The 27,226-nt window shown below is 36.3% G+C and overlaps 1 protein-coding gene across 1 annotated transcript in view; it reads right to left on the reverse strand.

Moving 5' to 3' along the window:
* Positions 1-708: 708 nt before the first annotated feature.
* Positions 709-27,226, reverse strand: part of LOC149569433 (uncharacterized) — a 163,581-nt gene continuing 137,063 nt past the window's right edge. The window contains exons 10-12 of the mRNA XM_089822134.1: positions 3,895-3,982; positions 2,779-3,686; positions 709-2,094 (exon numbers count right to left, since the gene is read on the reverse strand). Coding sequence (XP_089678260.1) covers positions 1,201-2,094; positions 2,779-3,686; positions 3,895-3,982 — 1,890 coding nt within the window. The 3' untranslated portion in view covers positions 709-1,200. The remainder of the gene's footprint in view (positions 2,095-2,778; positions 3,687-3,894; positions 3,983-27,226) is intronic.

Here is a 27,226-nt window from a genome sequence, read left to right on the forward strand (position 1 = left end):
AACATATTAATCTATAATCCAAAGTGAAAGACATGCACCAATAATCTACAATATAAGAAATAGTATAAGTTTTTAAAACTTAATATTAATAAATTTGATAAGTATTAAATGTTGAATATAATATTATTTTTTAAATAATGCTAGTATGTGTTTAATTTATTCAAAGTTGTTTAATTTACTAAAAGTTGTTTAATTTGTTTATATATCGATAAAAGAGTAATTAGGCTATCCAGTTAAATCTTATCACTATATTTCTTTGTCCATTTTTTTTTCCAATCATAAAACAAATCTAGCACTCATTTCTAACAATAGGCACACAGAGCTCTTGTTTAATCACGACTTATGCAAGACATTAATAATAATAATAAGCTCAAAGATCAAGCACTTTATACAAGGGTCTAATTACCGAAATTCATAGGCATTTATTTCATGTCATTTAAAATGGTTTCTAATTTGACATGGAAACTCAAATCTGTCGAGTACTGGTTCTGTCTCAACGCAGTACTGTTGATAGAAGCTTAATAGATCAGAAAACATTGATCAATCCATCAAGCTTTTCAATATATTTGGCATAAATTCTATAAGTTGTTTTTCAAATTACATACCGTAAGTGAAGAACAATATGTAACTCAAAATCACCTAAGGGATTACTTTAGCCAGTGAAACATGCAAGCTAAACAGATTTAACTCATCAAGCTCGATGCAATGTAATCAATAATATATAGGAGGCTCGAAAACTTTTCATTAATAGAAAAACATACACCTCACCACTCAAAATGAAAAGTATCTAGTTCTTGCACTTAGCACAAAAGATGTCACTTTGAAGTTCTAAGACTAGAGACCGGTTGTATGGAAACACACGATAAAGATGAAGTTAATTGGGTACAACATGCTCTGTTGCATATGGACTACAAAATTTGAAATATTGTACAATAGTCACTATAGTAAAACATAGTACTTGTGACCACCAGATTATACAGCACATTTGAATTTGTCCAAATAAAAGAGAGACGGGGAGAGCAAAGGCACAAAGCAGCAATCTATGAAAACACAATATTAGAAAGCCGATGAATTTAATGATTCCCTTTGTAGAGTGGGATTGCTCATATTGAATTTATTTTGTGGGGCACATGAATATCAAAACAAGGAAAACATAATAATCCATTTTCCTCTCAATAGTTGGAGAATGTTTGTCACCAGTTATCGAAAAGTAGCACTACGGTTTCCCGAAGCAGGGAAGACTTGTCTCCTTTTGCCTGGTTGAATATCATCTGCACTGGATTCTCTTGCAACACTCCCTTTACCCCTTTTACCAGAAAAATTCTTGTGTGTATTTCCTTTTCCATTTGTTGCTTCAAATTGCATTGCTTGTCTAGCTGCTGCATAATCAAAAGGCTTGAACTGGCTTTCAGTTTGTGGAATTTCGGAAGAAACCTTGCTCACATTATAAGATTCTGGGGAATGGCATTTTCTGCTTTTTCCACTTTGGAAGTCATTCACATTTACACGAGCTTCAGAGCGAGCACTCTGTAGTAATTGGCGACTAGATTGATATTTATAGTTCTGTCTTTGACGCAATTCAGATAATGATGGAGGTAGCTCCTTATGATGTGTTTCTGTAGAAACAGATAGCTTTCCAACCCCCTCAAATTGCACCGAAGGCCACCATGCTCTGTACTTCTTTCCTTCCTTAGTGTGCACAATTCCAGAGAACTTCTTCGCTGATGACATGGCAATCGCTATTTCAGCTTTTGGATTTTCTGCTTCACTGCACAAAACCTCACTGACCTTGTCCCCGGCTTTTAAAGGGTGCGATGGTCTACATTTCTTCCCTTCACCACTATCCATATCTCCATCTGTCTTCAGTACTGACACTGCATTATCAATTTCAGCTATTGGAGGTTCTGTACTCGTGCAGAAAACAGCACCATCCTTCTCAACTTGTGAAGATTGAGTGGTTAGATCTTGAATGCTGGAGTTTTCTATGGTTTTGGAAGAATGTTGATTTGAAGTTATTTCACGAGTTCTAAGAAAAGGCTTAAATGGAAGAGTTATTGATGCCTTGATGTGCTCCACTTTGTTTCTTACGTTATCCTGCCAGGAAAAGAAGAATCAATATAACAAACCCTAGAACTCTGCACTACCAAGGGCAGTTACAGCAAAAATGCCCTGAAACACTAAAAATAATAATATACAAAGTCAAAAAGGTGCAATTAGAATTCATAACACGAACAATTTCCACAAAGTAAATGGTTCACAGTGCGTATAGTGCATAAACACAAGATAATGATATCAAAACAGATCATAGCATTTGTCATGCCAGGATGCAAACAACTACCAATAACAATGTGGGAAAGTAGCTAAAGTTTCCTGCACATTATTCTGAAGCGATGTCTTAAGCAAAAAATGGATGCGAAACGAATAACTAATTAACACTGTGATAAAACATTAAAAATCAAAAGAAATACCACTGTTGTACTTGGACATAAGAAAAACATGAGATCTACTCGTGTTTGCTACTACCATTCATGAAGCAATGAAGCATACCAAAATGCTTAAATTTCAAACTATTTATGTTCTCTCTCATGTTGTGGTATAGTGGAAGTGAATGCTCTGCTCCTTGTGAGAAAAAATGTACCCAGCACGTATAATGTTCAAGTTAATGTGAGCAGTTTCACAAAGACTTAAGTGGAGGGAAACTTGCTCCCAGGACACACACCCCTTGTTAACAACAATCTCTCTCTAATCACTCAAGAAACAATCATCTATTCCACATACCTGCTCAGTATCATGCATTTTAGAACTCGTTTCACTCTTCTGTTTTGACTTTGAAGATCCCAGCATAGCTCCCAAGCCCCGTCCCAGTCTCTTTTGTGCTTGGACCAATGGTTCCCTAGCTTCTGACACAATCAAGTTTCTATCCACTATAGCTCCCTCCTGAACGGCCAACAAGGAATTCTGACAAGATGTGCTGCTCTCATTTGGGATAAAATCTTCAGAATTAAAACAATCCGCAGATCCATTTGAATAAAAATCGTCTTGTATTACACACTGGATTTTGTTGACAAGGTTTTGTTCTTCACATCTCTTGGAAGAAACACCTTCCGGAGCCTGCCGGGAAAGCAAGTTATTTGATGGGGATTGGCAATCCATATTCCTTTTAACATCATTAAGAATTGGCTGGCTTTCCTTCACGTTATCCCGTTTTTTGCCAAAAAGCAATGATGCAGAAGCACGGCCTACTACAGCAGAAGACTTTCTCTCGTTGTGAATTGCTACTTTCTCACTATAATCAATTTCTCCAATATTAGCTTCCTGGGAAAAGGAATTTTTTGCATCTTTCATTTTAGTATCACCTGAATTCCCAGAGACCGCTGTAATTTTAATGTCCAACCGGTCACTTGATGAAAGATTATCATCATGGGTTTGAGAATATGACACAATATTTTCTGTAGTTGTATCAGCAGATATAGTTGAAGGCTGATTATCAATCTGTGGCGTCTCCCTATCTGTTTTTTCATCAGGAGCTTGGAGTGGTGGCTTTGATGCAATATTCATTGCCTTTGTCCCTTTTAACTTTGCTTCTTTAATAACACTGAGTACAGCAGCAAGACTGCGTTCAACAAAAGGATGTCTGCCTTTGACAAATGACCGCAACACATGTATTTTTGTAGGCATCGTCTTAGCTGTTCCAAAAGAAAATTGAAATTAAATGCTTACTAGTATAATTGGTGCCAAAGAATATATTAAAATAAAAACAGGAAAATTTCTTTAAGAACAAAAAAGTAACCTTCATTTTGGACAGTTTAATAGTTTATCCACTAAAACCAGTGTAATAAAATTGAAATATCAATGAAAAATATCATTTACAAAAACTTCAAGCATTTGTCTTACCAATTTGCAATAGCACTTTGTTTGGCAATATATACCCTGTACTCTCATCCTCCATGCGAGCTATTCCATCCCTCCATTCATAGAGCCCCTGCAAAGGCAGAATCATTAACATTTTATTTATAAAAGAAACTGTGAATGTTAACATGGATGGTTTTATACCCAATAATCTAGTTCAACACTCATGTAGTCAATAGTTAAATTAGAGGAAACTGTCAGCACCATATGAATATGTTTTTTGTATATGACAACAGCGCTGTTAAAGACATCATCTTCCTAAATCTCTTAGGAATGATTACATGCAAACAGTGTTTAAAAAACATAACAATGTTAGAAGGGTTGCTCGCGAAAACCACAACATCAAGTAAATAATAAATAAAGTGGGATGTCATAAGCTGCATTTAGTAATTTAAAAGACCATTAGAAAAGTTTCTAGACATATAGTTGCATCATTTTGTTGAAGTTTAGAAACTTCGGAGATGTATGTCTTGCTCTTAACAAACAATTTTACCATACACTGCATGTTTACTCTTTACAAATAAGTTTACCATTAAGTAGAGAACTGCCCATTGAGTGGCATGATGGTTTTCGTAACATAACACAGGTTCAAATTCCTCAAAGATCTATTTTAAAAGAACCCAAAACACTTTTATGAAAGATTTTCATCATCTTTAAAATTCATCCAAAATTTATTTGTTGGCATTCCTTTGGTTCAGAATCGATTTTTATTGAGCTTTACTATTTATAAAGTATTTTTCAATTTCACTAACAATTGGCTTCAAAGATTATCATAGAGATATGGTTCCACACAGTTTGCGTGCATGTATTTACTATCTGGAATGGTTTGGAGCCATAGACAATGAAGCCTAGAATAAAATTGAACTTCCTATGCCAACTGTCAGATTTTAGGACATGCAAGGAAGAAAAAAGTGGTCAAAGATCAGGAATCCACAAACACCATAATATTTAGAAAAATATTCTGACTCAGGAACCTTCTCTCGTGACTGACACTGTAACACTAAACCGTATGATAACCCTAGAGCAATGCTTAGCAGCAGAAAAATTCATTTTTGTCATCATAACCAATAGCACTGGAGATTGTTCTCGCATATTGATGTGCTCGAGGATCGTTGTATTGCTCAAGGTGGTGTGACCTATCTCAAATTTGTTTTAGCTGACAGATTTTGGTGTGCATCCATTGCAAATAAAATATCATTTCAAACGGATGTATGCAAGCCTTATAAATTATTATGTATGCAAATTATATGATCTAGTTGTTTATATGCGATCTATATGTGATGCAAGTGTAAGCTTACTCAGTTAGCCGATTCAAGGAGGTGCAGACAGTAGCAGGCTGTAATTGCAAGATTCTTACTTCATCTATCATGTAGTGGCTCTAAGCTTGTTGGCAGAAAACCTTATTGTATATCTGGGTGTGGCCACTCTATAGTGAAGCCTAATGGAACTGCCGTGAGCACTTCAGGAACTTAGCCTTGCATAAAATCACCTTAACTGGTGTTTTTCATATCGTCGGAATTAGCCTCTCCGTGGTTTTTTCCAGTTTGCCTTTTCCATGGAAATCATAGTGTTGAATGTGTTAGTGTTTGTGCTTTCATGGTTATCTTTGCATGGGTTTTCTAGTACAATAACCGACAGATCTTAAGCTTAGTTACCGATTCAGGATACGAATCCGATTCGGGCACGTGAATCAGATCTGTGGATTCACAATTTTATTTTTTTCCCAATTAGGATTCATGGAGGATTCGTGAATATATATATATATATATATATATTACTGATCTTGACCAAACCCCAACTAGGAACAGAGGTATATTTCTCTCAGTTTTTAGTATATATAATGCTTAAAAGGGTCATTTGAGCACTAGAAAGCAAAAATATATATTTTAAAAAGTCATATTAAATAACTTACTCACTTAAACCCGTCGATCCTTGAGGATTTGCACTGGATCCTTTGAGGATTCGTGCAAGATACTTGTTCTACACTATGGATTCGTCGCCAGACGAATCCACAGTGTAAAACAAGGATCCTGCCCAGATCTGCACGAATCCAGATCCGGATCCGGCCTCTAGGGCACAAATCCAATAACTAAGATCTTAAGTAGTGGTTGCAACCAACAGATCAAAAGTTTTAACTTTTTCTAAGTGGGTGAGAATAAGTAATTCCACACTTTGTAAATGAGCATAATGCCCCAACACATACTACAAAAAGCCATGATTTTTAGGAAAAAAACCAGACATGATTTTTTAGGCGAAAAATAGATCAAAACCAGACGACAAAATTTGAGACATTGATTGGAGAATACAAAGCTTCAATTTTAATGAAAAATGGTAAACCCAACATATAATTTGGAAAAAAAAAAATTATAAACCCACCAAATAGTTTTTAAGGAAAGAATTATTAACCCACAAAGGAATCCCACACAACTTTATGAATTAGAGAATCAATTTTTTTTGTGCGAAAATTTATGAAAACCCATCATATAATTTTTGAAGGGAAAATAATATGAAAGCCCATCACATAATCTTTTTAAGGGAGAAAATTATAAAAACCCATCAAAATAATTTAAAGGGAAAAAATTATGAAAACCCATCAATGAAACCTTCATGCGGCAAAACACAAGACTTCACATGGCAAAACAACACGTGCAAATACATGGAAGAAACAATGCACATGCAACTCACATGCAAATAAATAAAACATTCAAAAATCAAAGACTTACGCACAAACCAAGAAATCATCCAATGAAAACCTTTGACCAAGCACAAGATTTTCAAAGACAAACCATAAAATTTTCATAAAATACATATAATGATTTTTATTTCAAAAATCGAAAAAACATTTTTTTGCAGAAACTTCTATAAAATTATAGGGCAAATAGAGCAGGAGGATTGGACATTTAAAAGTTGTTGGATCAAAACCGGATTAGAACAGGAGATGGGATAGGGACCGGACTTTGCAGCGCGGTGTATGCCATGGTATTCGACAGCAAGCGGTCAGCGTCCATGATATGCCAGAAGAACAGCCCCCTTAGAATAGTGGACCAAATCAGATTCTATATCAAAAGAGGCTCGAGTTTTTCTCAAAAAAATCATGAAACTTTATGAAAACCCATCTACCCTCTTTTGTACCATGTTATGGTAAATCAATGTGCTAGATCTATTAAAGAAAGGAGATGAAAGCTCCATCTATATATTTACAAAGATGATGTTTCTGAAAAAACAATCGTGAACTAAAAAGGGAAATAGAACCTACCTATTAAACTAAAGACTATCTAAGATGACCATTAAGAAAACATTATACTATTCTAAAAGAGATATTGCAAGAGTTCATATGAGCTTTGGCATGGAAGGATACTTAGTGTGAAATATTCCTAAATCTTTGGAAGTCAGTGTTATATTCGTAGAGATAAAGATAATTTGGGAAAGTTTGACAGCAGATCTGACGAAGGAATATTTCTGGATTACTCTTAACAAAAGAAAAATGTATCAGTGTTACAATAAAAGGCTAAGAAAAGTTGTGGAAAGTATGATGGGAGAATTGATAAAGATTTTCAAAAGAAACCAGAGAAGATTGACAATTATGAATCTGATACTAAGGAGTGTTAAAGTTGTAGCTCAGTCGGATTGATTTGATCTGATATACATTATTGTTATTGGTGATCATGATTTCCTATGTATGTTAATAACATATATATATATATATATATATATATATATATATATATATATATATATATATATATATATATATATATATATTGTTATACATATTATTATTATTCATGTTAATATAATATTATTTAAATAATGATTACACCATAGAGACATGTCTCTTCATGAGACATGTCTCCTCTCATATTTATATGAGATCCAAATCTGCATTTGGAGATCATCAATAACAATGGCTATGATTCTACATTTGTAGAAATGATCCTAGAAATTAACATGGTATCAGAGCAGGTTCCTTTGAAGAAAGCTTTATCAATGAAAGGAAGATCCTAAAGACCTGAATATTATCAGGACAGAGATTGCAGAAAATTCACCATACAGATGTAACGAGCAAAGGTTGGACAGATGTGATAACAACTATGAGTTCTACTTGTATAATGTGCAATCTGATACAATAGCAGCGATAAGTTTCCTCATAATAGCATCAACATTGAAAGGCGTATATGCAAATTGATATACAAATCTGAAGTATATAAACAACACTTATTGTTAAACATTTTTAATGGCATCGGCTCCTCAATATTATGGTGATAATAATGATGCAATCAAGTGTCCTGATTAAGATCATTGTGAAGCAGTCTTGCGATCTCAAATGATTGTTTGAAAGACTACTGGTGACTGTGTCAACAACTAGAACAAATAGCATATGACACTAAAGGCCTTACAGATGGTTGTCATGTTGTGTGGAAATAAACCTAATAGTTACCAATCCCCCTGAGTCTCCGATCTCAAATCAAAGTGCATGGAGAGGGATCACATATGTCTTTGTATCACGCTTGATTGATTGTGGTTTACATATTCTATTTTAGATAGAGAACTCAACCATTGGAAGATTCAAAATGCATGATATTTACATTGACTGTTTTTCTTCAGTTGCTCAATGTATTGATCGCCCATCACCCGAAATTACTATTATGTGTGATTTGCAAAATATCTGACTTGTTGATCTCCAAAGGCACCAATAGTCAATAGGAATGATTTTTTACGGAAGTAATCCTACTAAAAGCAATGAAGATTTGGGTTTATCAAAACCACCAAGGGAATATATAAAGGAAGAAAAACATATTAGGGATTGCATGGAGAAGGAACTTGTAGAAAGGTGTGAAAGCCTTGATTACCGCATGGAAGATCTATGTGTCAAAGCCACCAAAACATTTTGTGCAAGCAAATTGCCTTATGAATGGTGTTGATCGTACTCATCCTCTACAACAGCTTGACACTCATCACGATTCCTTATATTGTAACTTTCTCTTGATTGAAGTTGATGAGCATCGACTCCATGTCAATATTGAGTGGCTACATGGGATAGTCTCCTATACATTTGATTTTCTTCAAAATGAGATCGTGAAGATAAAGGGATGAATTTACTCTTGGAGAAGAGGTTCGATAAATTCTTGTAGGATCGGGCACTTGTTTTATTCACACTATATTTGGCCATGGCTTGAGGATCTCGCATATTACCAATCATCAATGCAAGATGAAAATTGACAGCATAGACTGGGGGAGCGATGAGCTCTCCCAAGGTAGTGATGGGCTATTGAATTAAACAAGTTCCAAGGATGATATGACTCCTAGCAAGGGTGCCGCATTTGATAAGATGAGCGGTTTGTCGCCTAATAAATTGTCCAAGCATTTTAGGTTTAGTGTTCCACGTTGCCAGGATAGACGTGCGATTAGTGTCACATTTTATACTTCTTTACACTCCTATATTAATTTTTGTTTAATCTCACAAATTTATTGAGAAGGAAAGCCATGTGGTTGGCAGGGGTCACACACCGCAATTAAGACAAGCTAGTTTAGCACTAAGACACATCAGGGACAATGTTTAGGACGTCGAGTCCCGATTCCATCAAGGTAAGTATGGGATGTATTATTTAAAGTCTTTTTATATTGCTAAAACGTCCTTACATTATTGATATGCTAAAGATATATGGTAAGCATATAACTAAATATGAAAACATATATAGATGCAAATATTTAAGGATAATATTTTAATTTAGTAATGAGATTAAAATAATTTGAACATTGTTAAAAAGAAAGGATTAATTGATGTATAGAAATATATATATATATACATATTCATTCAAAAATTATATTTAATAATTTGACAAATATACAAAGATTCATTATGAGAGTACGAAAGGTAAGATGTATTATGTTATCTTATTTCAATAACTGAAAATATAAAAATATCCTTCAATTTAATGATTTGACATTATTAAATAGGATTAGTTGATGTGCAAGAATATAGTAATATAATCTCTTGAGAATATAAGTGAATATAGATTAAAGTATATCTTTAAATTAGATATTTATCTATAGTGCATTGTACAGATCTTATATTATTATCAAGAATTATTTATTATCCTTGATTATTTTATTTAATCAATGAAGTCTCTATCTTTTTTGTATTTTATATATACTATAAGAGCCATGTGCTTTGATCTTTTTTCCTTCGAGAATGTTCTTGTAGGAAAAAGAGGGAGTGACATTTCATTAGAGGCAACCTTAAAAGAGAGGGAGCAAATAGAGAATATGATTCAATGATCTCGGTCTTATTGATTAAGAGGGAGTAAACAATGTTGAGATGGATTTCTCTAGTGATCAATAAATTGTCATTGTCAAGAGCATCATGATTAATTAATCGTGACCATGTGATTTTAATGGGCCTACCCCCTATGTACATCATGAGGAAGTGATGACTTCTAAATGATGTCACTTGTATTTGTAGAAGTTACTATAAGGAAATTTAAGTTGTTGTGGGACATTAAAGAAGTTTTTAAGATTCATTTGAACCATCTACAAGTCTCTCCTTGATAAATGAAACTTGACGTATGAGTTGTAGAGTCATTAATATTTAATAAAGATATTGGCATATTGTAGACGAGTTTGATAAAATGGAAGGACATGTTCACTTCCATTGTTAGACTAGATGAATGTTTGAACCTTCAATGGACAAAAAGAGCAAGTTGGAACTTAGAAAGAAGTTGTCATATTTGATACAAAATTGTTCAACAATATAAGAATGAGTGAAAATTTTACAGTGTGGGGGGAATAATAGTCAATGTTCCATTCCCACTTGAACCTTATTTAGAGTGGAGATGTTGCATTCTCAAATAATCTAAAAAGACTTTATGAATCTTCATGTGCAAATAAGTATTTTTATCTTTTACATTTATCTACTCTTTGTAGTCTCTCTCTTATTTTTCTATAGTACATACTATAAGGGTTATTTGTCTTGATCTTTTCCTTTATGTTTGAGGATATTCATACAGGAAAAGAACGTTGGTACTTTACATATGCTACGAAATACTGTGCAGACTCAATCTGTAATATCCTCCCCTGATTTGAACTTTGACTTGTAGAAATTTAACTTAAGGAATATTGTCAAACACTTTGTATGCAAACTCATAAAGCTGATTTCCTCAATAAATTGCTTTCCAATGAGTAGATTTACGAACAAATATGAAGTGACATTAAAATGCATAATACACATCATAACATTTTCACAAACACTTGGCACACATTCAACAGTATATGAAAAATCTGGAAACTCTTTCAATCTGCTGATAAAGGGTGATTTTTAAATGTAGATGTGCACTTACAGCTGCCTTAAAGGCTGCAACAACTATTCAAACTTGTATTCAACAATTATTATGCAAAGTATCAAAATTTGACAGAAAAAACCTGGAATTAGTTGCTGTAGTATTTTGCAGATGTAGTCGACAGCCCTCCAAACTTCTAATCAGCCGGAAAAACAAGTAAACTTGATACCAACACTGTTCATGCCGTACTGTAGCAAAATACTGTTCATGCCGACTGTAGCAAAATACTGTTCATGCAGCACTATAGCAATAACTAACTTCAGATCTGCATCTCAAACCCTTGTAAATTTCTTTATGCGAACGCCCCAAATGAAACCCAGTGTGTTTCCTGAAGTGAAAACACCCTTGATCCTCCTGACTGTGTCTTCCAACAGCGAAGAGAATGCTAGCAAAGAGGGATTCTGTCCTCCAAGCCCGATAATCAGATATCCAGCAACATAACATTAATCTTCATCCAAGCATACAAAAAAAAAAGCTCTTCCATTTCTTTTATAGTGTTCTCACAAGAGCTCAATCCTTCATTTTCTCAATGTGGGATAAAACATAACTCCCTTTATGTACCTTATGTCTCCAATGTGTTATAAAAATAAAAAGAACTCTTTTAATTTAAATATTTCCCACAAACTATAGTCTATGCATTAATAAAGTTAAATATTTAAATTTAACTTTATAAAATGGCTTTATCAATGCATAACAAATCTTATCAATGATAAATAAGTTTTCTTGTCGATTTTAAACAATTACCATCGACATACCACTGTGACTGAATGTCCGGCCATGTCCAAGATGACTTACTATAAATAGTAAGTATGCCCAAAGTTGCCCCAGAACCCCTCAAAAAGACCTGCAACTGAAATTGTCTAGGCCAAATGGCCTCTAAGCCCCTTTAATGTCCTAGTTAGCCTACGGGACTGTGGGGAAATAGGCTAACGACAACATCATGCTATGAATGCTAGAAAGGGGACATTACACTCCGCCCTTCCCAAAATTGCTTGTCCTCAAGCAATTTCAGCTCTAGATGCTGCAATATCTGCTCATTTTCCCAAGTAGCATCCTCGACAGGTAGGTTCCTCCACTTCACTAGATACTCCCTGATAGTCCTCCTGCGAAGCACCCTCTCCCTAGAGTCAAGTATGGCCTCGGGAACCAAGATAAGCTTTCCCTCATCATCAAGAGGTGGCAATACTACTGAAGGCACCACATTGTGACCCAATGCCTTCTTAAGGCGTGACACATGGAACACATTATGCACTTTACTGTCTGTAGGCAACTTCAACTCATAAGCTACTTCGCCCACTCTCCTGATTACTTTGAACGATCCATAGCAACGTGGTTTCAATTTCTCTGCTCCACTCTTCTTGAGAGAGGATTGTCTATACGGTTGTAACATGAGGTACACCATATCTCCCACCTCAAAAGACCTCTCAACCCTGTGCTGATCAGCATATTGCTTCTGCTGATTTTGTGCTTTTTGCAAATTTTCCTTCAAGGATCACATAATGTCCTGGAACTCCTGCAAAGTATCCTTGGCCTTAGGCACCCTGCTGTCCCCAAATAACAAATCCAAAAAATTAGGAGCATCATACCCGTACAGTGCCATAAAAGGGGACATTTGAATAGACATATGGAAAGAGGTATTATAGCAGTACTCCCCTAGATTTAGCCACTTCACCCAAGCCTTCTGCTCTCCTGCAATGTAGTTTCGAAGGTACCCCTCAACCCATTTGTTCACTATCTTTGTCTGCCCATCAGTTTGGAGGTGGTAGCTGGTACTCGGAGTGAGCTCTGTTCCACATAACCTGAACAACTCCTGCCAAAAGTGGCTCATAAATCTGTTGTCTCTGTCACTGACTATGCTCCGTGGTATCCCATGTAGTCTGAATACCTCTCGAAAAAATAGTTCTGCTGTTTGTGCTGCTGAATATGTAGACGAAATTGCAAAGAAATGTGCAAATTTCGTCAATCTGTCTACCACAACAAAGATACAATCCCGACCCTGTGCCTTGGGGAGGCCTGTGATAAAATCCATGGAAATGCTATCCCACTTCTTCTCTGGTATGGGTAGGGGCTGTAATAAACCACCCAGAAAAGAATGTTCTTGTTTGTTCTGCTGACACACAGGGCATTCCCTCACAAACTGAAGCACCTCTGATTTGAGTCCTTTCCAAGTGAAGCGCTCTCTCACCTGCCGATATGTCTTAAAGAATCCGGGATGTCCTGCCATTGGTGAATCATGAAATGCACTCAAAATCTTCTGCTTCATAGCAAACCCGGGTACTAAATAAATCCTTTCCTTGTAGATGATCAGATCATTTACGACAGTGTATCGACTATCTTGAATAGCTCCCTCAATAATGCTAGATGCCCAACTATCCTTAGCATATTCTGCCAAGATCATCTCTCTCCAATCATCCATGACTATCCCAACAGCAAGCAAATGAGGCCTTCTAGATAAAGCATCTGCAACAATATTTTTCTTCCCTTTGACATAGGCTATGTCGAAATCATAGGCCTGTAATTTACTCACCCATTTCTGTTGCCTGTCATTAAGGTCCTTCTGTCCAAGGAAATGTTTCAAGCTATTATGATCTGTTTCTATTGTGAACCGACTTCCCACTAAGTACTGCCTGAACTTAGCTAGCGCGTGCATGATTGCTAGCATCTCTTTGTCGTAGATGCTGTAGGTTCTCTCCACACCTCGTAATTTTCTACTCTCATATGCGATGGGATGTTTGTCTTGCATGAGAACAGCTCCTATGCCCTCTCCCGAGGCATCACACTGCAGCTCAAAGGGCCTGGTGAAATCTGGAATGGCTAAAACAGGACATGTACTCATCAACTCCTTAAACCGGTCAAAACAATCCTGAGCCCTCTCTGACCACTTGAAACTATCTTTCCGTGTCAAATCTGTAAGTGGTGCTGCTATCTGTGAAAATCCCTTCACAAATCTGCAGTAGAACCCACAAAGCCCGAGAAATCCCTTGAGTTGTGAATTGTTCCTCGATGGTGGCCAATCCAGAATGGCCCTGATCTTGTCTGGGTCAACCCGAACACTTCCTGCACTAATAATATGCCCTAGATAGAGCAACTCTGTCATCCCAAACTCACATTTACTCATCTTGGCATATAATGACTCCCTCTCTAGAATACTGAGCACTGTATCAATATGCTTCAAATGTTCCTCCCAAGTACGGTTGTATATCAGTATATCATCAAAAAATATCAACACAAACTTCCTCAACTGATCTCTGAACACTCCATTCATACAGGACTGGAAAGTGGCAAGGGCATTTGTCAACCCAAAGGACATGACTAAGAACTCAAAATGTCCATAGTGGCATCTAAAAGCTGTCTTCTCCACATCCACCTCTCTAACCCGTATCTGATGGTAGCCGGATCTCAAATCAATCTTGGAGAAGTAGCATGCACCATGCAATTCATCAATAAGCTCATCGATGCGCGGGATAGGGTATCGGTTCTTGATTGTCTTCTTGTTTAGCTCCCTATAATCAATGCACATCCTCATTGTACCATCCTTCTTCTTCACCAATACTACTGAAGAAGCGAAAGGACTTTTGCTTAGCCGTATGTGCCCCATGTCAATCAACTCCTTAATTGCTTTTTCTATTTCATCCTTACATCTCTTCGGATGGCGGTAAGGTGTGATGATAACTGGCTTAGCCCCTTCCTCTAATTCAATAACATGCTCGATTCCCCTATCCGGGGGTCTCCCTGGAGGTATCTCACCAAACACCTTAGTATGTTTGGTTATTATTTTTTGTAAATCAGGTAGATACTCTTGTTTATGCTGCTCTGTCATCTCAAGCATTACACTAAACTCTGCTGCCCACTGCACCTGATCATGTCTAAAGAAACTCTGCATCCGCTTGAGTGACACCACTCAAAGTCTCCCATCTGACAAACCTCTGAGCACTATCTTCTTACCATTTGCCTCAAACCTCATTTCCATTTTCTCAAGGTTAAATGTAAACTCTACCAGAGACTTCATCCAATTCATCCCAAGCACCATATCCTGATCACCAATGTTGACCACAAAGAAATCACCTGTCATGTCATAATCTCCCAAACGAAGCTGCAAGTTGGAGATTTTCTTGGTACATTCAATTTTGAAGCCATCGGCAACCATCACCTTAAATCCCCTATGCTCCTCTGTATGTAGCCCTCTGCGTGTCACAAACTTCTCATCAATGAAGTTATGTGTCGCCCCTGTATCAATGAGTGCCACAACTCTCTGTCCATCCAAGGTTCCCCTAACCCTGAAAGTGACGGCCTCCTGTATACTTGACAACTGAGCTATCGTGCTATCACCACCTGCTTCCTCCTGTGAAGAACTATCATCATCTCCATTTGATTCGGATGACTACTCTGAATCTCCATCTACTGACTCTTCGGCTGAAAAGTACTCCATCTGCTTAGCTTTTGCTTTCAATGGACACTTATGTGACAAATCCCAAGGCTCCCTGCAATGAAAACAAAACTTCTTCTTCCTGAGATCATTAAGTGTCTCATTGTCCAACCTCTTACTTTCCTCCTTAGCTGGCTGAACCTCTTTATGAAAAGGTTTCCTGTCCTTATCTTTCCTTGAAGGAACTCTTTGCCTGGAATTTATTTTTTGAAGATGAAGAGGAATCCATGTCACGAGCTTTCTTAATGGCTTCCTGCAAAGTGGGAGGGTTGAGAGCTTTAATCCACCCTCTCAACGAATCAGCTAACCCATCCATAAATAGAACTAGTATCCTCCGTTCAGATACATCTGTTACTAACACTGCAAGTTTCTGAAACTCTGAAATGTATGTTTCCAATGATCCCCACTGTTTAAGCTGAGCTAACTCCTTGAAATGGAGTTCTGGATCCTCCCTATCAAAACGTTCAATCAGCATCTCTGTAAACTCCACATATGAGGTAATGTGTGCATGTCCCATAGTGACCATACCATGATGCCACCACTCATGTGCTAACCCATCTAGATGAATTGCTGCGTACTTAGTAGCTTCTTCCTCGAGCATAGGGTTCAATTGAAAGTATGTGTCAAGCTTTTGAACCCAAGCTCTTGCTGTAGACTTTCCTGAGCCATCATAATATGGTAACTCGAGTCTCCCTACTTTCTTTCGTAGCTCATAGCTCTGGTTCCTGTCATGTCCACGTGGCATATGTTTCATCCGCACATCCATATACTCCCTAAAGGTAATTGCAGCAGTAAAATCTGGCCCTCCGGCTTCCCAATCTCTCCTCAACTGGTCCTATATATCAGTAATCTGGGGCTCTGGTACGAGCTGCTCTGGAGCTCTAGGAGGAAATGTAGGAATCATGGGCCTTGAACTCACTGTCCTAGCTCGCTGGGGTGCATGACCAAAATTGTTCCCAACTTGTTCATCTCCATTATGTGTCCCATCCTGATCATTTGCCTTCTGATTGTTACCATTCTGATTATTTCCTCCACCCATGTTAGCATTCAACCCCATTTGACGAGCCATCATCTGCATCATAAGATCCAATCTTTGATTATGTTCCTGTGCCCTTTGTTCTGCTACTCGCTGACCCTGTACCAAGGTCTCTAATAATTGTAAGAATCTTTCCTCTCCAGGCTCTGGACTGGCATTTCCGCCTCCACCTAATCTTGTATTCCTATCATCTCAGTCACCCATATTGTTGTTTTGATCAAAGAATACCTCCGCTGTGTCTATATGACTGGATTCTATATCCCCCTGTACGGATGAACTAGACTGTTTGCTTTGCAGGTCTGAACTCCTACTTTGTCTTGCTCTAGTATTGCGGAAATTATAAGGCCCCTGTCGCATGCTCAAACATAAATGCTCTGATTTTAGTGTTTTGACATTTCATCAAACACTTTCCCCTCTATCCACCAGTTCCAAATTTCCTATGAGACCTCCACAGGATGGCAGGACTTATAGCTCTGATACCACTATAATATCCTCCCCTGATTTGAACTTTGACTTGTAGAAATTTAACTTAAGGAATATTGTCAAACACTTTGTATGCAAACTCATAAAGCTGATTTCCTCAATAAATTGCTTTCCAATGAGTAAATTTACGAACAACTATGAAGTGACATTAAAATGCATAATACACATCATAACATTTTCACAAACACTTGGCACACATTCAACAGTATATGAAAAATCTGGAAACTCTTTCAATCTGCTGATAAAGGGTGATTTTTAAATGTAGATGTGCACTTACAGCTGCCTTAAAGGCTGCAACAACTATTCAGACTTGTATTCAACAATTATTATGCAAAGTATCAAAATTTGACAGAAAAAACCTGGAATTAGTTGCCGTAGTATCTTGCAGATGTAGTCGGCAGCCCTCCAAACTTCTAATCAGCCGGAAAAACAAGTAAACTTGATACCAACACTGTTCACGCCATACTGTAGCAAAATACTGTTCATGCCGACTGTAGCAAAATACTGTTCATGCGGCACTATAGCAATAACTAACTTCAGATCTGCATCTCAAACCTTGTAAATTTCTTTATGCGAACGCCCCAAATGAAACCCAGTGTGTTTCCTGAAGTGAAAACACCCTTGATCCTCCTGACTGTGTCTTCCAACAACGAAAAGAATGCTAGCAAAGAGGGATTCCGTCCTCCAAGCCCGATAATCAGATATCCAGCAACATAACATTAATCTTCATCCAAGCATACAAAAAAAAAAGCTCTTCCATTTCTTTTATAGTGTTCTCACAAGAGCTCAATCCTTCGTTTTCTCAATGTGGGATAAAACATAACTCCCTTTATGTACCTTATGTCTCCAATGTGTTATAAAAATAAAGGGAACTCTTTTAATTTAAATATTTCCCACAAACTATAGTCTATGCATTAATAAAGTTAAATATTTAAATTTAACTTTATAAAATGGCTTTATCAATGCATAACAAATCTTATCAATGATAAATAAGTTTTCCTGTCGATTTTAAACAATTACCATCGACATGCCACTGTGACTGAATGTTCGGCCATGTTCAAGATGACTTACTATAAATAGTAAGTATGTCCAAAGTTGCCCCAGAACCCCTCAAAAAGACCTGCAACTGAAATTGTCTAGGCCAAATGGCCTCTAAGCCCCTTTAATGTCCTAGTTAGCCTACGAGACTGTGGGGAAATAGGCTAACGACAACATCATGCTATGAATGCTAGAAAGGGGACATTACACAATCTAATGATCGTAGCTCGAAAGAACCTGATGATCAAGATGGATAAAGTGAGGCTCTTGAAGCAAACATCTTTGATGATTGAGATTATGACAATCTTCTACATTAAGCGGGAGTACGACATTTCTTCTAAGGCAATGCAGGAGCTTAAAAGATTGATACTCAAAGGGAGTCTAGAAATACACGTGTGTAACTGCATGATTTTGGTGGGCCCACTCCTATGTATATCATGAGGAAGTAATGACTTATCTCTAGAAAACTAGCTATCAGATTCAGAGTGAGTCTGACAAGAATCCTTGGGGAAGAAATTCCCTAAGGGAGTAGCCATTGGACTTGACTTCCTAGGATCATTGTTCAGAGGGGGAACTTTTTGAGGTGCAATCCTTTGTGAATGATATCTTCTCTATGAGAAGTTCTAAGTGAAACTCCTCGTAAGCCTGCTTCTATGTTAGAGAAAACTAAGGTGAAAGCCCTTGTAGCACCCTCTGACTGGCTTCATGTTGATCACTATTTCACATATGATATGTAATGAAAGGTGACGATCTTTCATTGACATATATAAACAGAAGGTAAACATTGTGACATGATGATCTTATGTGTGGTAAACCTATTATCATGACAGACTTCATTAAATTGTTGTCCCATAGTGCTAGAAGTCATGATAACGAATAGACAGAAGGTAACCATTGGAAGGTGGCGATCTTATAAATGGTAGACCTATTATCATAGTTCTTTGGGCCGGATTTTGCCAAAAACTATGATAACCAATTCATCATGGTTCTTTGGGCCGGATTTTGCCAAACACCATGATAACCAACTTATTATGGTTCTTTGGGCTGGATCTTGTCAGACACCATGACATAATTACTATTATAGACCATGCTTACGGTGGTGTTTAAGCTTATACTTAAATTATGGAATTTAGTTAAATTGTGTGTTATAAAAGGTGAGTTGATATCTCTTCATATACTCGAGAGCATAATGTGTTCTATATCAATCCTCCCTAACTAAGAGGAAGTGTTAAGTTGTAGCTTCAGTCAGATTGATTCGATCTAATATACATTATTGTTATTGGTAATCATCATTTCCTATATATGTTAATAATATATATTATTGTATCTAATATATATATATATTGTTATTATTATTATTCATGTTGACATAATATTATTTAAATGATGATTACACCATAGAGACATGTCTCTTCTCATATTTATATAAGATCCAAATCTGCATTTGGAGATCATCAATAACAATGGCTATGATTCTACAATTGCAGAAACGATCCTAGAAATTAACAAGGAGAAGAAAGAAAATAAAAAAGAAAGAAGAAGAATAACTGAGATTGACAACTTCTACCAATAAAACTCCATGGTATGTACAAAGACATCATTCTAAAAAGTATATTATCGGTGATAAGAAAAAGGGTGTTATTACAAGAAGGCAGCAATAGAACAAGCTTTATATTATCTGCTTTCAAAAATAAAAACCTGGATCTGTAACAGAAGCTTGTAATGATTAGAGTTGGACTAAGGCAATGAAAGAAGAGCTAAATCAGATTGAGAATCAGACAAGGGAACTTGTTCCCAGACCGGCAAGAAAGAATGTGATTAGAACTAAATGGATTTTCAAGAACAAAGTGGATGAGAATCACAAAGTTGTGAGAAGCCAAACTAGACTTGTATGCAAAGGTTATTATCAAATTGAAGTAATTGCCTCTTATGAGACTTACACATTGTTGCTTGGATGGAGGTCATTGAATGTTCTTAGCATTTGCAGCTTTCAAAAAATTCAAGGTTTATCAAATGGATGTCAAATCAGCATTTCTAACAAGTGAGTTGAATGAAAAAGTTTACACTGAACAACCAAAAGGATTCAAAACAGAAGTTAATCCATGTAGAGCTTCACTTAGCTCGTGATGTATGTACTTATGCTCATTAATTGACTATACCTAGAGTAGATTCTTGATGTTCATGTATTGATGTTATATGCACATGTACACATTCAATTCTTAGAGTAATTTTACTGATGCATATGCATCTTATCATTTTATGCTCATGTATTTATTAGATCTTAGTATAATTTGTTAATTACGATGTTGATTGTAGTCAAGTGGTTAATGCCTTCATGTGCATGTATCATGTACTTCTTAGGCAGCAACAACTACCTACAATTGGATTGTACTTGATTCAAGTGGACACTAGATGTAAAAGTTATGGCCTTTGAAAGAACCTACTATCTATTTTAAACAATGTCCTTTCTGGTTATTATTATGTTATTTATGGGATAGAGTGTTGTTTCCAGTCATTTTTGTATCATTTCAGGAGGCGTCATTTTAGGTAAATGTTTTGTGGTTTATGGGGCAATGCCTCCTTTTGTACATCTTCTGGAAAAGCTAATTACTGTTCCAAATGCCCTCTTTTGAGTGGAGGTCTTCCTAATCAAAACATATCAGATTTGTGTTTGCTTGTGAAGCTTCCCCTTTTTTGCTTATTATCAGCTTCTTGCTTATATTGCCACGAGGGTGTTGTAGTCCCCTCAATGGGCAATCGTTGAGGATGGTTTCGTCATGGTCTGTGGAGTTCGTTAAAGTGATTCTAACTATCACGAGTTGAGGTGAACTTGCTTGGGTCATTCACACATTCCTTGGGAACCTTTGGAAAGGTTGTTAAGTCTTCCATGTGCATACAATCATGTTGCGATCATCATGTCGTCTCTAGCATGAAGTATCATGCTTATGTTTGTGGTTATCTGATGCAGGATAAGGAACACATTCCTAAACTGATGAGGTGGCATTGTCTGTAATGGGCTTTCTTCTCATGGATCCATGTGTCATCCATCCTTATCCAGTAATGGATTTGAATTTTTTCATTGGTCCATGGGAATATTGTTATTTTTTCATTGGCCCACAACGTGGTTCTTAATTGTAATTGGGTGAGCATTTAATATTTGTAGTAGGTGGTTATGAAATCCAATTAGGGCTTGTGGATTAATATGGGCCTTTGATTTCAAATCAATCTTGGCGATCTATTGTATTTAAGCTCCCTATATAAGGAGTGCTACCCTCATTTGTAAAGCATGACTTTTCGGAGAGTTGTTTCTATATAATACCAAATTCGCTCTACTTTTCATTGTTGTGCCTTGCATGGTGAATTGTTGTGATCAAGTTTGTATTAGTGCATGGTGATCCATATTTCCTCACTTAATTTATGATTTTGTTTTATGTTGTTTAGGGGGGCTTAGTTGAATAGAAGTTGTTGTGGATGTTCACTTGCATGACACGAACAAATTCGAGTCACTAGCCTCTTATGGATTGTGAGAGTGCCTTGCGTGGTGAGCCGATGAAAACACTGAACTTAAATTGATGTTCAATCTTTGGTTTGCATCTAGATGGTGAGATTGGAGAGAGGATATTGATATGAAAATTATTTATGCATTCCTTAGAAGCTTGCACTAGGTGGGTGGAACCGCTCGTGAGATTACATCTAGTAGAGTCCAAGTCATCCATGATTCCTTTCATTCCTAGTCAGAGGTAGAAGTAGAGATAAAAGTCAAGTTTAATTTGAAGTGGAAGGGTTGGAAAATCAAAACTAGATTTTCATTGCACATTGTACAGCCAAATCTTTAGAGGTGCAAGAGTTGATATCCATTGAATGAATAGCTTAAGTCCCTTTGTGATAACCAACATATCACATCATAAAATTGAGTGAAGTCCACAATTAAGAAGTAACCTTTAGGTCATTTCATGATCTTACTTTGCAAGCTTAGCATGAGAGACGACCTTATCTCAAGAGAGGATTGAGTGTTTAGTGTATCTCCTTGAAAGATTAAGTATTCGATGTTGCATGTTGTAGTGGAACAAAACTCACATCAATAGATGGGTCCCCAAAGTCATGGATTATGACATTGAAATCAAGATCACCAAGCTTGTGAAGGGCAAAGGCTTAAATGAATAAGTGGTCTCTTCTTTTGAGACAACCAAGGAGGCTATCATATTATTACAAGATCAGCTGAAATTGAAAATCAGAATGATCGGTTGCATGATATGATTAACTTTTTGATAGAAAGGAGATATCCGCAAGGTTTAAGTAAAGATAAGAGGAGAAATTCAGACTGTAGTATATTCCTTATGCCTTAGTATTTGGTATACTATTCAGGAGAGATTCCAAAGGTACCCTTCTAAGATGCATCAGTACAAATCAGATCAATAGGTTGTGAGAATAAGGTGATGATGGGCCCTCGGGTGGTCATTTCTTAGGAAGGGTCACAACCATGAAAATAAAGAGGGCTGGCTACTATTGGCTGACCTTATTCAGAGGCTCTCACCAATGGGTGAGAAAATGTAATAAGTGTGCCTTCTTTTCAGACAACCAGAGCTTGAATGCCCTTCCCCTTCATCCTATTTAGCTGGATCAACCTTTTACTCAATGGGATTTGGACTTCGTTGGTCCAATAAACCCATCCTCTAGTTCTGGTCACAAATGGATCATAGAATCCACAAATTATGTCACAAGATAGGGAGGTTGTAGCCTTAAAAGATGCCACAGAACTTTCAGTGGTTGAATTCCTTGATGGAATTGAAGCCAGATTTGGTATTCCCTCAACCATTATATCAAATAATGCTGTGTCTTTTGTTGGTGCCAACATCGATTTTGGGGTAGTAGAGCATGTAACATATTTGAAGATTTCTTCAAATTATTATCCCCAAGGGAATGGTCTTGCTAAATCCTCCAAGGGATCTCATCAAAATCATCCAGAGGACAATTGAAAATAACCAAAGATGCTAGCATACCAAATTAAGGGCAGCCTTATAGGCTAATGTAATTACACCTAAGAGACTTATTGGCAACTCACTTTCATGCTAGTATATGGGGGAGAAGCAATCCTCTTTCACTCGAGTTTCCCTCTCTTGAATTAGCTCCTCATCTGGAGCCAACTGAGGATGATGCTATGACAGTCAGACTAGCTGAATTAATGGAGCTGCAGGAGATCAGGAATCACTCTATGTATACACTTGAGGCACATCAGCAACAGGTCAATAGAAGCTTTGACAAAAATGATATTGTTAGTCTTTTAAGGAAGGCAACCTAATTCTCAAATGGGATACGGACAGGGCTAAACCAAGAAGACACTCTAAATTGATGCTATGTGGAGCAGTCCTTATGCCATAACCAAATGTAAGGAGGCCAACACTTCTTTGTTAACCAGGCCTAATGGTGAAACTTTTCTTGTTTCACTCAATGGGATTCATATTAAGCTTTGGAGATTAAGATTTTATACATATTTAGATTTCCAATTTTCCAAGAAGTGCACAAGCACGACAATTTATACGATGGAAAAATTTGATGTTTTCTTTAGTTATAGAATATTTTCAAAGGTTGTGTTAGAGTGTGACTTATGACCAATGGCTTGCTTCGGGCTACTGATCAAGACACTTACACGGAAATTACTTCTTTGAGCCGCTAGAAACGTTGACTTTTGTAGCCCGCCATTAGATTCTAAGAGTTTTTTTACCACATAATTTGAATTGCGCAATTGATTAGAGATGTAAAGATTAGAAAAAAGGCCTAAAAGCCTTCAAAAAAATCTCTATTTCTTAAACCCTTATTAAGCTCTTAGTGTTTCATAGATAAATTTCACTTTATTTATATTTTGTAGTTGATTGGCTGTACCAAGTCACGGTCACCTAAGTAACCTCTTAGTGTCTCTTTCATCAAAAAATAACCAGTCACATCTTCAATTTACTGGCTTTGCAGTTTCGTAAATGGTTTGTCTCCTTAAAAGATTTTTAAAATTGTGAAACCACAATAGCAGGTATCCTTGTCAGTTTGCAAAAGCTCATCTTGATCAAAATTTGTTGACCATTAAATAGCGATGGCGATGAAATGAAATTGCCTTTGCTATTTCGCAAAAGCTCATTCTGGTAAAAGTTGACTTGCGAGTGTAGGAAAACCAAGTCCCCCACCTAGAGGTCCTCTCGATTTTGTCTATCTACATACATTTTTTGTTAGGTCTGTGTCTGCAAGATATTGTCTTTTAATGCTTTGAGAATATCTTGGTAAGTCTATATGGTCTCTTTTTCTCGAGGAAGCTTGTTATTATGAAAGACTACGCCTCTAAATAACACAGTGTTATATTCGTACAATAACTGAAATGGAGGCTTCCCAAGAGTCATATGCTAGGTAGTATTGTAACAATACTCATCTAAATGCAGTCATTTGACCCCAGCACATTGTTGTCCTAAAACATAGTTTCGGAGCAGCCTTCTACCCATTTGTTCGCAACCTTGGTCTACCCATCCATCTAAAGATGGTCCTAGGTGTCAATTATGTCCCTGCCAAATGAAACAACTTCTGCCAAAACATATTGATAATGCTTTTCCCTATCACTAACAATGGTCGTTGGAGGCCCGTGCAATCTGAACACTTCCCAAATCAGCAACCTATGCAAAGAAGTAATCTGTAGCAACACATAGAAATGGGAATATTTAGTCAACTTGTCCACCTCAACAAATATACCATCTTTTCCCTGAACTCGTGGAAGCGTTGTATTGAAATTGTTACATCCCAATTTTTGACCTAGCTTGGAATATAGACGTTGAGGTTCACATTAAGTCAGTTGGCAGTTTAATTTGATACAATCTGACGAAATGGTAAGTTAGTTGGTCAAGTGCAGATGACATGTTAGTTGATCGTTAATCGCGAATTCATGGAATTAGGATGAAAGGTTAATTGTTATGATTATTTATGGTTATATAATTTATAATTTAATTATGGAGAAAATTCTTGCAGGGAGCATGCCGAAGAGGTGGAAACATTGTCAAAAAAGAATTAGGCAGGGCGTCACCATCACTGAGCAAACAGATAGAGGACCTAGCGACTTGGAACAGAATACATCTGTGGAATCGCATGAGTTATTTTAATAAATAGTTTAATTAAAATAATTGAGTTATTTAATAAATAATTTAATTAAAATAATTGAGTTATTTAATAAATAATTTAATTAAAATAATTAAATTATTTAAAAAACATATCTTAAAGGATTTTAATTTATCTTTCGTCTTAATTATTATTGTAAATATTTAAATTTGTGCATTTAAATATTATAATGAATTGGCATCATTATACCAAAATAATTTAATAGAATGACGTTTAGTTGTACATTATAATAGTAATGTTCAAATTATAATAATTGAATTATTATTTTCAAATTGTAATTTTCCAATTTTTCTTTTCAACTTTTTATTTTTCCTTTATTCTTTTTCCTCTTCAAATTCGATTTGTTTGGGCAGTCGAAAGGATTCTTGTAATTGATGGGAGCCGGATAGCTATGATTGGTCCCTTATATGGAAGTCATGGGATATATTTTCATTCACCCCGATTATTATTTTCTTGGCTACGTTTTTCTTTTTCGATAATCTTATAATTTTGAGTCGGGTTAGGAAGAGAGAACTCTCATAACCGACTTTCTACTATATCAGGTCACCCGATTTATATAGCATTGAGTTATATATCTTTAAAAAAATGTCTGAGATTATTTCTGGATGGACGACTATTCCATTTTGTATTGCCAGTTCTTGGTTCTATTGGTGTTAATATGATTTGAATGAGAAAGCCATTGTTATATCTTTCCGTATACTCAACTTTCTGTATGCAGCGTTCTTCACAAGATTCTTTCCTTTCTAAATTTTTATCAAAGATGCAATATGAGTTTTGCTGCATATTTCTGCGGGTCTATTTGGAGAGCTGTGGCAGCACCTTTCCAACCCAGCATGCTGTACAAGTTGTGAATTACTGAAGATTTGCGTAGTAATTAAACACTGGAGTTTCCTGCAAGCAAACAAAAAAGAGTTAAAACAAATCGACCTCAGAGAGTTCTACACTCATACCAGGTTATGTGGTAGTCAATCTCACATTTGGTGCTGTGAGTAGTTGAAACGCTTTTGAATTCATTTCTTTCCTTTTAATCTTTATAAAATGCTAACCAGTGTCTTATTGTCATTTCCTTACCATGTTTAAATAGTTTCTAATGCCGAATATATATATTCAGTCTGTATGGTGAATGCCTGTATACAAAAAAAAAAACATAAGCTTCCTAGATGGAATACAATGGGTCATGAATCAGAGTATATGCTGTTCATTGGGATTGTCTCAGCCATAGATAGGATAAAAAAAAAACATAATGATAACCATAAATTAATGAACCTAACTGAATATAATATTTGTGTTGTGCTTCACAGTTTCTTCTTTATTGTTGCTGTCGGCTACATAATGATAGAGCTAAGAATAAATTTAATATGTTTACTTTCAAATCCTTTTCACTCTGATCGAGCATCCATCCATAGCCGGCTAGGCATGTTGAATAGAGAATAATTTATAATGCAAGTTGTTGGTAACCTGAGATTTATATGAGATCATTCACCAAGTATTCTTGAGTTATATCATTTATTAAATCTGTTGATAATTGTAATAAATTGATTGATTATATGAAACCACACCATGCACATGCTATCACAATTTTCCAAACACATCTAGAATACTATTAACACCGAGGAATTCACCAAGCGAAGATGCCAGTATGTGGTGAAGAGAACCGGTAAAATGAGGTTGACATCAGTATTCATAAAAATAATACATAAGACATTTCTATAGCTTATGCTTGTATCACTCAGGAAGAATGTTGAAAATTTTGAGATTTTTAAAGAATATAATCACAAAATGTGAAATAATGATTGTATGTAATCTTCTTGAATAAATGTTAAGGCCCTCTGTTTCTGAGAATTCTAGATA

This window comes from Cupressus sempervirens, chromosome 3, assembly GCF_028749045.1.
Source record: "Cupressus sempervirens isolate cs-2001-9-10 chromosome 3, ASM2874904v1, whole genome shotgun sequence".
Lineage (NCBI taxonomy): Eukaryota > Viridiplantae > Streptophyta > Pinopsida > Cupressales > Cupressaceae > Cupressus > Cupressus sempervirens.